The sequence below is a fragment of the Tupaia chinensis genome, unplaced genomic scaffold (genome assembly GCF_000334495.1).
Source record: "Tupaia chinensis unplaced genomic scaffold, TupChi_1.0 Scaffold143943_1, whole genome shotgun sequence".
Lineage (NCBI taxonomy): Eukaryota > Metazoa > Chordata > Mammalia > Scandentia > Tupaiidae > Tupaia > Tupaia belangeri.
Window position 1 is genome coordinate 762000 of NW_006203794.1, and position 13609 is coordinate 775608.

General features: G+C 36.6%; 1 protein-coding gene across 1 annotated transcript in view; it reads left to right on the forward strand.

Moving 5' to 3' along the window:
- The window catches only part of LOC102468869 (kelch-like protein 1), a 244376-nt gene that overhangs the window by 213584 nt on the left and 17183 nt on the right, over positions 1-13609 (forward strand). Inside the window, exon 9 of the mRNA XM_027767138.1 lies at positions 10615-10827. Coding sequence (XP_027622939.1) covers positions 10615-10827 — 213 coding nt within the window. The remainder of the gene's footprint in view (positions 1-10614; positions 10828-13609) is intronic.

The window sequence follows — 13609 nt, forward strand, 5'->3', positions numbered from 1 at the left end:
TCCCCAAACAAAACATATATTCATGATCCTTCTGTTTCTTTTTTTGATATCTGCCCTAGTTTAGTTCTTTCAAACTTTGCATTGCAGCCAAAAGATCATTCTGATATTTTCATTTCCTGAGGTAGTTCACCAAACACACAATGATGATGGCTGAACAAATCCATAAGTAGGCTAAAATTTTAATACACTTGGAGGAAACTCCCTAAAAATCTACATCTAAATGCAACTGAGTTTGTTTCATAATTTACCAAGGCAAAATAGATTCGTTCAACCATTCAAAATCTCATCTTACCGTACTCATGGGATGAGTCTATTCATCCTGAAGCTTATATAGCTTGAAAAGTCATCAGAGCTGGAACCAATACCTGTTGTTTTCTCTATTACATCCCAGTATCTAGTACAGTGTTTTAAGCCTAAGGATCATCACTTGTATAATGCATTTCAAGACCCTGTTTCTATTTTTCGTACTTATACATTGGTGTTATATTCCTTAAAAATATAAGCCCCCAATTTCGATACTATTGTTGTTGTTATTGATAAAGGGCTTATGTGCTCACAAGAAAGAAAGAGAGTGGAAGGGAGGGAGAGAGACAGGACCAACCAGTGGGTATGGTTACATGCAATCCCTTTCCTCCATTTCTCATGCCCTTCAGAATTTTGGCCATGCAGACATATGAATCGACATGTATTGTAAGCTACCAGGGCTGGGATTTGAACTGTGGTAGGCTATGTTTGATCTGACTTCCAATGCATAACACTGTACTCTGGAACCCCAAATTATATATCTTTCAACTATCTTGCTCATATATTTGAAAACATTGCTTGTGGTACCAGTAGACGGCATAGTGGTTATGTTGCTGGACTCCCATGTAATCCACTGCTGTTCAAGTCCCAGACCTGATGGCTTAAAACTCACACTGGCCGAGACCAGCAGTTAGTGCAATGACTATGTTGCTGGACTGCCATGTAGTCAATGGCAGTTCAAGTCCTGGACCCCGTGGTTTAAATTCACGTCAGTTGTGTATGCGTGCATGCCCAAGATCCCGAGAGGAGAATGGAGGAGAAGGGACTGTGGCATGGCTATCCCTCCTGGGGGGAGGGGGTGATTTCTCGCTTCCTGTCTCTTTGTCTCTCTCTTTCTGATGAGTGCATGCGCACTATAGCAAAAACTTCTCAAAAAATAAAAAATAAACAAAAATAACCTCACACTGGCCGCATGTGTGTGCATTTCCAAAGATCCAAGAGGAAAATGGAGGAGAAAGGGTTGTGGTGTGGCCATTCCCCCCAGAGAGTGATTTCTTGCTTTTTGTCTCTGTTCTCCAGAGAGCACATGTGCCCTAGAGCAAGTATCTGTCTCTTAAATGTAGTTTTTTAAATGAAAATTGCTTGTTTATTGTATCTCACTTAGGCGTATTCTTGGGTTCAGGAGTGTTTATTTGCCTGAAATGACTGTTAAACTGGAATTTGATTGATTAATCAAATTTCCAGAAAGTAGAGAAGCATTCCAATGGGGGAAAAAAAAAAAGTATATTTGTATCAAGCCCCTGAGTATGAAATGCAAGCAAAAGTTGGAAAAGTTAAGTTTGACTGGACCATAGTGAGAAAAAAATGGTCCCAAATGATTGAATAAAAAGTCAGACCCCAAGGCGTATGGCAGTTTAGCCAAAGTAAAAATTTTGTAAAAGGTTGAAAAAAGGCCACAGCATAGTTTCATGTGGATTTTATAATATCCACTCAACCCCTAAAAATAATTTATGATTTTTCTAGAAAAATATAAAATTACTAGAATCCCATCACAATAGGTGAGTGGCTAAGATGGACTCAAATGGTTCACAATGGCTGTATATTAATCATCCTCAGATTATAATCTATAACAACAGCAACAATTTATTGTAGCTATATTTGAATATAGTCCTTGTCAGAGTCTTCAGTCCAGAATACAGTGCCTTTAATGGCTTAGACCTTCTCTGCGTTCTTCAGTCTTTAGTTTCACCACCTGACCATATTGAGTCTCTCAGATGCAATGAACATACCTGGATTTTTTACACCCCCTTGCCTTTTCATGTGCTCAACTTTCTGCCTAGATAACCCTTCCATTGCCTTTTTCTTTTAAGAATGATTTATTAAGTTGTATTTATCATTATTATTTTAATTTTATAAGGAATACACACGAGAGAGAAAGAGAGAGAGAGAGAGAAAGTGAGAAAGCAAGCCACCAGACTCAGGATTAGAACTGCAGCCATTTGAGATTCCAGGACCTCATTCACCATGCCACCTGCTGACACCCCATTATCTTTTTATTTTCTTCACAATGTGTAAGTGTGCACTGTTCACTATCCATTTAATTTCTGTCCTCAGATATTCACTGGTTCTTTGAATATACTTGGAAAAATGTTTAGATTAATAACCTAAGACAAATTTACTTCCCCATGTGTGTTAAATTTACTATGGCACCTTTCTCTCTCTCTCTCTCTCTCTTTTTTTTTTTTTTTTTTTTTTGAGACTTTTGCCTTAGGTAGTATGTGCTTTCCAGAAAGAGAGACAGAGACAGTGTGAGGGAAAGTGAGAAGTTACCCCCCAGAGAGGATGGCCACGCCGCAATCCCTTCTCCTCCATTCTCCTCCTGGGATCTTAGGCACTCACGCATACATGCTGGGCGTGAGTTTCAAGCCACTGGGTCTGGGACTTAAACCACGATTGCTTGTAGAAGTCTAGCAATGTAACCTCTAGGTTACATTGCGACCTTACTGTACAAATTCTGGCTCATAAGATGCAGTTTATTACACTTCAGAAAAATAGTCTCAGTGTTAAAATTATATTAAGGTTTCCTTCACCTAAAACCTAAATAAGACTGTTTATAATGTTTTTCATCTAATAGCCTAGTTTAATCTTCATCTTTCCATTAACCCTATTTTAATGTACCCAGTTAAAATGAATCTTTCTTTCTTTTGTGTTCTTCTGAAGACCTATGATTAATACCATCCTTTACCATTTGTCAATCTTACTTCCCTGAAAGTTAAACAGGTGCTTTTTCATTGACAAGTTTTCATAGATGAGTCATTTTTTTTTTCTAGAATTAGAAACCAATTTTTCCATTCATTCTTTTTTTCTTTTTTAATTTCACAATCATACTGGCCATGGTGATATATCAAAGAAGCAACTACATTTTCCCTCAGAGAGTTTAGACTATAATACATGAAAATAGGAAACAACAACAACAAAATGGTTCTGGATCATACTGGGTTGTCGGAAAAGTCATGACATGTTTTTTCCTGTTTTTCTTTGCAAAAGTGTGTCATGACTTTTCCGACAACCCAGTAGTAGGTACGGAGTGGAATTTGGCAAGGAAAAACGGATGGATTAAGATTGAAGTGATCAGGGAGGGGATAGCAGATGGTTTAGCAGTTATGTTATTGGACTGCCATATGGCCAACTGCGATTTGAGTTGTGGACCCGGTGGCTTGAAACTCATGCCAGGCGTGTGTGTGTGCATGCCCAAGACCCCAGAGGAAGAATGGAGGAGAAGGAATTGCAGCATGGCCATCCTCCTTGGGAGATGATTTCTCACTTTGCCTCTCATTTGCTCTGTCTCTGTGTCTTTCTCTGTGTCTCTAGTGAGTGGAGGTGCCCTAGGGCAAAAACCTATAAAACAAACTGTTCATTTCTACAGGATTTTTAATTAGTGGATTTTGCCATATTTTGAGATGTGGCAATATGCATATGTAAAGTTATCCTGTTTTAGTAAGTGTGGATACATTATAATAAGAATGTAGATGAGCTCTATCAGACTTCCTCCCACACCTTGCTTACCAGCCTCATGTTACAATGGGAGCAAAACTCAGGCTGAATTTGCATCAGACACTGACTACTTAGTAATCAGGAATAAAAGCAGTCATACAACCTGTCTTAAACTTAGTGAAATTCCACTCACTGGGCTAAGTATCTCTCATGAAAATTTCAATGAAAGGCAGATGCAGGGATACTCTGACAGCAGGCAAGACAAGAATTCTCATGGGATCAGATGAAGGAATTCTCCATTAATTGGGAAACAGAGAACTATAAATAGAGTTTCTTCAAAGATGTTATCCTGCTGGGTTTGTGGGATGCTAACATTTTTTATTATGCAAGGAAAAAGAGGCCTGCATCTTCTTTCCAGGCAACTAAATATAGTGAATGAAAATCATATTTTGTATCTCAAGGTAATTTGCAAAAACTTTGACTGTGTAGGTAATATTGGAAGTGCTTTAAAGTCATCCCTAAGGTATGCACTATTGAGAAAGTATTCCTAACAATGAACGACTAGAATACAGCTTTTAAATAAAATTAAGTTTCAGGAAACTAGACAAAGTGGGATCAGGAAAATCTTTTAATGAAGGACACCAGAACTGACTGAAAAATGAGTAGAATAACCCACACATGTAGAAAGTCTATACCTAGGATAGAATGCCCATGAATGCAATAAGGCTCATAGGGCTCTAAAAGATCTAATGTCGTGAAAGAAACTTCTAATTATCAACCAATACACATCACTCTCTTTTTTTTTTTTATTTAAGTTTACCAATTCATTTCCTCTAGGAACATGAGAGACAGTGAGACAGAGACCACCCCTACAGGGTAATCATGCCATAATCCATCCTCAGACACAGGCAGCCCCAGACCATGAGCATGCATGAACATGGTCAGTATGTATAGGGAGGTCTGCAGATGTGAACCCAGAACCTTTCCTTGTGAGCCAGCTTCAAAGAGCATTGCATTACCATGACATCAGCTTCCCTCCCCATTCTTTATTTTATATGACAGTAATAACATCAATTTTTAGTGATTCATATGGCTACCTGAAAAATATATTTTCTGTTACCTTATCATTAGATATTGCCTTATATCTATGTTCTAACAAATGGGATATGAGAGTGTGTCCACAACTTAAAAGATGGTCTCTTGGGGACCAGCAGATGACGTAGTAATTACATTGCTGGACTCCCACATGGGGAACTGTGATACAAGTCCTGGAAGAGATGGCTTGAAATTCACTCTGGGTACATGTGCGTGTATGTGCAAAAGATCCAGAGAGAATGGAAGAGAAAGGATTATGGCGTGGTCATCTCCCCTGGGGGGTGATTTCTCACTTTCACTTTCACTGTTTCTGTCTCTCTCTCTCTCCAGTGAGCGCACATGCCCTAAGGCAAAAAAAATGGTGTCTTAAAGGGAGAAATTGTCTCCCTTCATCTGCTTGTTGTTCATCCTGCTCTTTGAACCATGGTTGTCATAGCTAGTAACAAGAGGATTAGTAGACAATTATCAATGAGATTTTAACATAACTGCATGTTTTCCAAGCAAAAAGTATTGGTAACCCTTCATTCATACCATCTTTTTAAGGAGATTTGAAAATCACACAGCATTAGATAGAGATAATGTCCTGTTTGGGAATAGAGAGCACATTTGGTCTTTGACCATCATAATATATATAAGATCTTTCAGGGCAAAAGCTGGGCCATTTTGCTGGCAGTCCTCTTAACAGGACTAGCATTTCCTAAACTTGGGGTAGCTCAGATATGAAACAAGACAAACTCGTGGCACATACAATATTCACCTGAGTATGGAAAGTTGTGTCACCCTTCTGGGATTTGGGGAAACAAGGGAAACTAACATGCGTGTGAAGCTCATGCTCCCTATTGTATGATAAGTAATCAAATCATTTCTCTGTGGCCCAGGAACCGTGTGTCTTCTGCCAGCATCTATGACACGATGGCAGGTTAGCCTCTTAGCTAGCAAGTAAGGTAAAATTTCAGACTTTCCATGGGTTTTGACAAAGGGTGATACTCTATAGGTGATATATTTAAATGTGGGAAGCTCTCCTGGATACTGTTCTTATTCGCCTTATAAAACCTCCCCTTAGGGACCAGCAGATAGCATAATGGTTACGTTGCTGGACTCCCTCCCACGAGGTCCACCATGGTCCTGGGACTGGGTGGCTTGAAACATGCAGGGTACATATACGTGTGTGTCCAGAATCCCAAGAGGAGAATGGAAGAGAAGGAATTGTGTCATGGCCATACCCCCAGGGGCTGATGTTTCACTTTCTGTCTCTCTCTGTCTCTATGGCAAGGGCACTCGCCCTATACCAAGAAATTCTCTGAAAAACAAACAAACAAACAAACAAAAACCAAAAACCAAAACAAAACAAAACCTCCCCCTAAAAACCTAATAATTTATCTTTTTAATGCTCTATTGTTGCTAACAAAGCTAGAGAGATGTCAATCTCCCCAAAAATCAAAAGTCAAAAACAGTTATTTCATTGCATATCTTAATTTGGTAATATAGGCTAGTCTGTTAGCTAGGTCAAGTTACTTTAAATGATTACTTGAAATATCAATAAAAACTATAAAAGTTAAAAAAATAAAAGTGGGACGCAGCCTGGGTTGTGACACCTGCAAAGGTGCTTTTACAAAATACATTTGAACCATGTCATAACTAAGGACAGGATTCGATTCCTCAAACAGCTAGAGTGTATAACAGTCATAAATACGCGGCACTAATTTAGGTGGGGACCTGGTAATTAGGCCTCAAGACTCTGAAATCTGAAGGCTAATCACTAGGTAAAATGAGTCTATATGTCTATTAAACACATAAGGAAAAATAGTAAAAAAAGACTCCAATTATTGCCAATTCTCTGAGTTCTAGAAAACTTTACTGAAATAGGAGGCACTTCTCTGTTTACTGCCAATTCTGTATACAAAATACACGCAGGTCACTATTCATAGCAAATAGAACTGTCAACCTAATCATTCCTAAAATCGTTATTTTGCTTTCTCTCATTGCCTCAGAATGAAACTCCAGCTCCATAGCAGGAAGTAGAATCTCCTTTGTTCCAATCTAACTTTTTATATGATCAGCTAAAAGTCTTCTCTCCTGTTCTTCACTAATGTCCCTTCCACACATGCAAAGGGCCTGCTATTCTCTGTCACCTACCAGGACCCTTCGTGTCCCTTGTCTTCACACACAGCACTCTCCTTGAGTATAATACCTCTCCCCTATTTCTTCATATTACAAATTTTTACTATCTTTCAACTCCATGTGAAAATGTCATCTTTTCTTTTTCTGCTGTGAAAACTGTCAGCTGTCACATCTTATGTTGTCAATGCAGTTAGATTCTTATCTGCTCCTAAGATCCTTGACATCTCAATATGTCACTGCAGTGAAAATGAAAAAAAAAAAGCAGAAAAACTAAACTATGAATAAGTGTATTATGAGAAGAAATGTGAGAAAATTACCTTAGATCATTGTTTCTGAAGGTTTGTTATATACGTTGTAGCTTATATCTAACTTCTCAGAGTTTATTTTTATTTAATTATTTAATTTTAGAAGTTTTGCCATTTGGCATGTGCACGTGCCAGAGAGAGAGAGAGACAGAGACAGCGAGGGGAGACGTGAGAAACTACCCACCAGAGAAGATGGCCACGCCACAATCCCTTCTCCATTCTTCTCCATTCTCCCCTAGGGAGTGATTTCTCACTTTCCCTCTGATTAACACTTGTCTCTCTCTCTCCAGCAAGCGCATGTGCCTTAAGGCATAAAACCTCTTTAAAAAAAAAAATGTGTTTGGAAGTGTGTCCTCCTCTTTAATGTTTTTTAAGAGTTTGAGAAAGATTGATATTAATTTTATAATTATTTGTGAGAATTTATCTCACCTGTGAGAATTTAACCTTGAGAAGCCATCAAGTCCTATTGCTGGGAGATTTCGACTACTGAGTCAGTCTCCAAAGTCTGAACAGTTCTTCCCATATCTAGTTTGATACTCGATTAGATGTAGGTCTGTTCGCACTTTGTATTTCTTCATGATTTAGCCTTGATATGTCGTATATTATTACCTTTTATACACATTTATGTATACATTCATATCTAATACTTTTAAATAATTTTAGCAAAATATAACATGTGTGATGTATTATTGCATAGAACTATTTTTATAGAGGTTTTTCCTGTAACGTATATGGGCTCACTCGGGAGAGAGGGAGACACTGAGAAGAAAAGTGAAAAATCCCTCCCCTCTCCAGGGGGATGGCCACAATCCTTTCTCTAACATTCTCCTTCTGCAGTCTTGGGGACACACTCACACACAACTGGCATGAGTTTCTAGCCACCTGGTCTGGGATTTGAACCATGGTCAGTTATGTGAGAGCCCAGAGATGTAACTGCTATGCCATTGGCTGGCCCCATGCATAAAACTGTTTTATCATCAGTTATCAGGAATGTAAAGTTTAGCTAATTCAATAGAAAATGAGTGTAATTTGTATGAACAAATAGAACAGATTGAAGTGAACATTTCTTTTAAAACCAAAGAGCAAAAAAGATACCATTTTTATATACAACAGACTGTGTTAGGTGTCTCACATAAATATATCCAATAAGTAAAATTTCTGTAAAATATATGTACAATTTAATTGCATGTTAGCATCATAGTGTATTTCTTTTGAGCTAGATACTCAATTTAAATGAAAAAGAAATGACTGAGGTTCAGAATTCATGAAGTGTTTTGGAAGATAACTTCTGAGTGAATAATTACAGTATTTTACTTCTGGGTGTTTTTGCAAACTGAATAGTCCAATAGTTATGTATTAAAATGCTCCTGTTGGTTAAGTTAAACAAATTCCAAGACTGAGAACCAACATACAACTTGTGAGTAATCAAGCAAATAGGCATTACATCCATAAAGGGAACACTTAGGCAGTCAGAGACATTTTATCATGGCAGCATTGTGAGAAACATAAACAAATTTAAAAAAAATGTCCTTTGGATTCTAAATCCTTTTAAATATCCTACAAAATAATATTAAAGGATGTTATAGCATGCATTTGTAAATAAAACCTGAACAATTGTATACACTAAGTAATACTGTCTTCCCTTGCATTGATTTATAACCTGGAAAATATAGAATGAAGTGTATTTATTGTTATATTAGGCATAATATCCACAGTGAAGGAAAAATTACACAATATCCAATCACATTAAAATATTAGCAAATCATATCTCTTTACTCAAAAATCTTTCATGGCTTCCTATTTAACCAGAAGAATGTCTATAAGCACTAGTGTCATTCACTGAATTAGCTACCTCTCCCCTCCAATGCCACACCTCTCTCCATCTCTGCTAGGTTCACTCTAGCCTCCCTGCCTCTGCTGGAACTATGCATTTTCTGTACAGTTAACCTGATATCTTCTTCCTCCAGGGAACCTTGAACTCACCACCAGTCACTACCACCATCTGCATGTTTTTAGCAAATATCTTCTCAGCAAGACCTGTCCAGTCATTGACTTAAAATTGCAATCACAATCTACACTCCCACTCATCACGTTCATGGCCCTGCTTCTGGCCCCATCTGTATATAGCACCTTTAGCACCTTCCACAAGTCCACACTCCCATCGGTTACATTCTTGACCCTGCTTCTGGCTCCAACTGTCTGTATCACTTAGCACCCTCCACAGTAGTATATATGTGCTTATTCTGTAAATTTTGCCTATACCCATCTCAATAGAATTGAGTGCAGAATTTTTATTTTGCTTTGGGTAGTGTGGGGTACATTCTAAGCATTCAAAAATATGTGGTGAACAAATAAGTAAAAAAAAAAAATTAACAATGTACTTCAGAGTGATGATATTGTCAAGACTGTGATCAAACAAGGAAGAACTATTTGATTAAGGATTAGACATTGTATTTCTATTTAAGTACCATTTAGAACTTCTGTTCCAAAGTTTCTATCATACTTCTCATTAATAAAATAACTATGATATTATTAGGTAAGCTTCAGCAATATCCAATCGTACTATCATTATTGTATACTTTTTCTTGTATAATCTTGTTTTTGCTGGAGAATAGACACCGATTAAAGAAGCTGTCGTTGAGGTGACCAGCAAGTGACGCGATGGTTAAGGCACTGGATATTTCCACATGGCCAACAACGGTTCAAGCCCCGGACCTGGTGGCTTGCTTTCTCTCACTTTCTCTCTTCTTTTCTCTTTCTCTCTCCGTGTATGTGTGTGTGTTTCTCTCTGGTCAAATTAAAAAAAATAAGTGAATGAATAAATAGATTTAAAAATAATTCTTTATAAAAAAAGAAGCTGTTGTTACAATAATACTCATTTAGATTATTTCATTTACTCAGTGTTTACAACTATGGGGATGAATGAACAGAAACATCAGGTATAATTTTACACTGCCAAATCAATTGCTGGTCAACAAGTACAATAATCCTTTTACTTCTGATTAGGGTCTTTTTAAGTTTCTTATTTTATATTTTAATGACTATTTCTTTCTATTTATCAAAATTAATAGATTAACATTATTATTTCTTCGATAAGCAATTCAAGACTAGCTTTCTAGGAGTAATAGATATTAGAAGATAACAGTCATTCTAATTTTACCTAGTCTATTGCTTAGGAGAATAATGGAAATTCCAGGTATATGTAATTCTTATAAGTGTGTTTAACAAAATCTCTATGTGAAGTAATATATTTCTAATTCATTTGAGGCTTCTCTTGTGAAATTTTCCTAAAGGACTATTTACATCTTGTTATCCAGACTGACAGAATGTCATGTTTTTCCGGTTGTGTTTTCAGGTTGTATTCAGTTGGAGGTCGTGATGGAAGTTCCTGTTTGAGTTCCATGGAATATTATGATCCTCATACAAATAAGTGGAACATGTGTGCTCCAATGTGTAAGAGGAGGGGGGGTGTTGGAGTAGCCACATGTGACGGTTTTCTCTATGCAGTGGGAGGTCACGATGCTCCAGCTTCAAATCACTGTTCTCGGCTACTAGATTACGTAGAAAGGTAAGACCCCTAAAGGGCACTACTACCCTGAAAGAGAATGAAAATTACATTGATGCCTAATTCAAGTGGTTGTAAAAACTGCATGATTTAGGAAGGTAAATTCAACTACGAGGGCTACTTTTTATTATTCACTTATTTTATTTTGAAGGTTTTTGCAATAGGACATTTGCAATAGGACATGTGCACTTGCCAGAGAAAGAGACAGTGAGAGGGAAAGTAAGAAATCATCCCCTGGGAGAATGACCACACTGCAATACCTTCTCTTCCATTTTTCTCCATTTTCTTCCTGGGATTTTGGGCACACATACACACGTGTCTGCCATGATTTTCACGAGAGAGAGAGAGAAAGAGAAAGTAAGAAAGCAAATCACCAGGTTTAGAACTCAAACCGCTGTTGCCTGTGTGGGAGTGCGCTGTCATCTTTCACTATGCCACCACCTGCAAGTCCTCAGATATGTGAATTTTTTTTTAATTGAGGATATGTTCATTTTCAAGAGATAATTTCTGGTAAACAGAGTATGTTCCAACTTAAGCACTGCTTGATTAACGTACACAAGTAATCTTTAACAGCATTGCTACTCCATGGAATGGACTGTAACTTTATGGCTAATTCAGGGAAGGGAATTAAGCTCTCCCTAAATTCATTTTAGCACTCAGTATTCCATTGAGCTGAGAAACTACAGGTGTTATGATGAGAACTGTGATCATAGTCCAAAAAATAGATTTATTCTCTTATACACATGAACATGCAATCATTTATTTTAAAAAATACTACCACTATTTGATTGATAGCTGATTCACATTTTCTTTTGCTAAATTCACGGCTAAACAGAAAGAGAAGATGAACATGATGAGACTACTACTTTTTGCCTTGAATTTCTTACTTAAATGCTTCTATTTAAATGATATTTTATCCAAACATCCCTGTCCAACTTACTATATAATATACTGAAATGTTGTTTGTGAGCAAAGGCATAAATAATTCAGTCTGGGAATACATTTATGATGCAAAGCTAGATTTAAATATACATAGCTATTTTAAGTTATAGGAACACAGTATGAACAACTTGAATAATGCGGAAGCACACAGCATTATCATTTTTACCCAAGCTCATACTACCTGTCAAATTAACAGCAGTTTTACATTTTCTGTAGCATATTTTCTGTATTGATGACTTCACATGTAAATCTTCAAAAAAATCAATATATATAACAGTGCCTCTATTGAACTATTTTGCACATATAATGTGAATAATGTTCTTAATATATAATTACAGGCAAACCGATTATTAGAAATAGCAAGAATAATATACATCGCTATGTTTGATAGATCGGTAGATAGAACAAATTTTATTAAATTACAATGATGTCTTACAGAAATGGAAATGTATGATATAATGGTGATGTTAAGTGCAGTTATATAATACTTAGTAAAAATTATTTAGAGTCAAGCTGTCATGAGCACAAATAACACTGACACCTCAAATCAGAGTTGGATAAGGAGGCAGGAAATGAGAATGGGAAGTCTAGAATAGCTTATGAAACAGATGAATATTAGTTCTGTAGTGAAGTCTTGCCAAAAGGAAAGCATGTGAGCAGACAAAATCAGCGAACAAAAGGTATAGTAATTTCTAACATAATTTAGACCTAGAAAATGTGATTTGTTAAACATTGAACATGGATCCATCTATTTAGTGAATAAATACTGCTTTGCATGTACTAGGTTGTTGGGAAAGTCATGATGTATTTTTCCATGCTTTTCTATGCAAAAGTGTGTCATGACTTTCCCAACAACCCAGTATTCTGCACTATGATATGAAGAGGTTATAATTTTTTTAGAATAAACAAAAAAATAAATGATTAGAGTTTTAAGATTGCAAAACTGGAGTCCAGATAATGAATCAGAAAGTATGCTCAAAGTTCTCAGCATCATTACTGGCTAATAGGAACTGGACTAGGGTCCCCTTTGCCCTCACAAGTGCATCACAGCAATAAATCCTGATGCAAGAAGGATGTTGATGTAATAGAATCGTTCTAAGTCAAACTTGATGGTATCCACTTCCACTCCTTCCAATTTCTCCTTATGTTCTCAGGGGATTCTTTTTGTAATACTAGTATGGCCTGAAAGAACAATGAATATTTTTGTACCAATTAGCAGGAACATAATTAAAATAATTTTTATGTCAGGTTCTCCACTAAACTAGGGTCCATGTGCTGCTAACAACCAAGATCACTAGTCTGATTCTCAATTTCTGCTTTTAACAGGATTCCTGGCACAAAATTGACACTCAATAAATGCTTACTGAATCAGTCAGATAATAAGAAAAATAGACCTCAATTTCCCCAATGAAAAGTATCTTGAGGTAAACTTTAAATAGGTTATTGTATGTTAGTGGGTAAACAGATGATTGATTAGATACATAGAGTGATGCAGCAATGGGTAAATAGAAAAATGGACGGAGAGATGGATATTTGGATGGATTTATGAAAATAAAAATAAAGTTAAATTTGTTTTGTTTTTCCAGATTTTCTTGTGAATGCCCGTTTTCATCATCTTTGACTAGGTATCAATGGTTCTTACATGTTTTAAGCACTTATTTTTAATATATATAAAATTTTCAAGACAGATGGGGTCTGAGATAATAAGTAATGGCTCAAATATGAATTGAAACTTATATCTTCATATCTTATCCAAACACTATTAACAAATTAGTATCAGATACTTTGATATATTACTTATAATAGATATAAAAATTTTGTTCTATGTATACCAAAATCTACC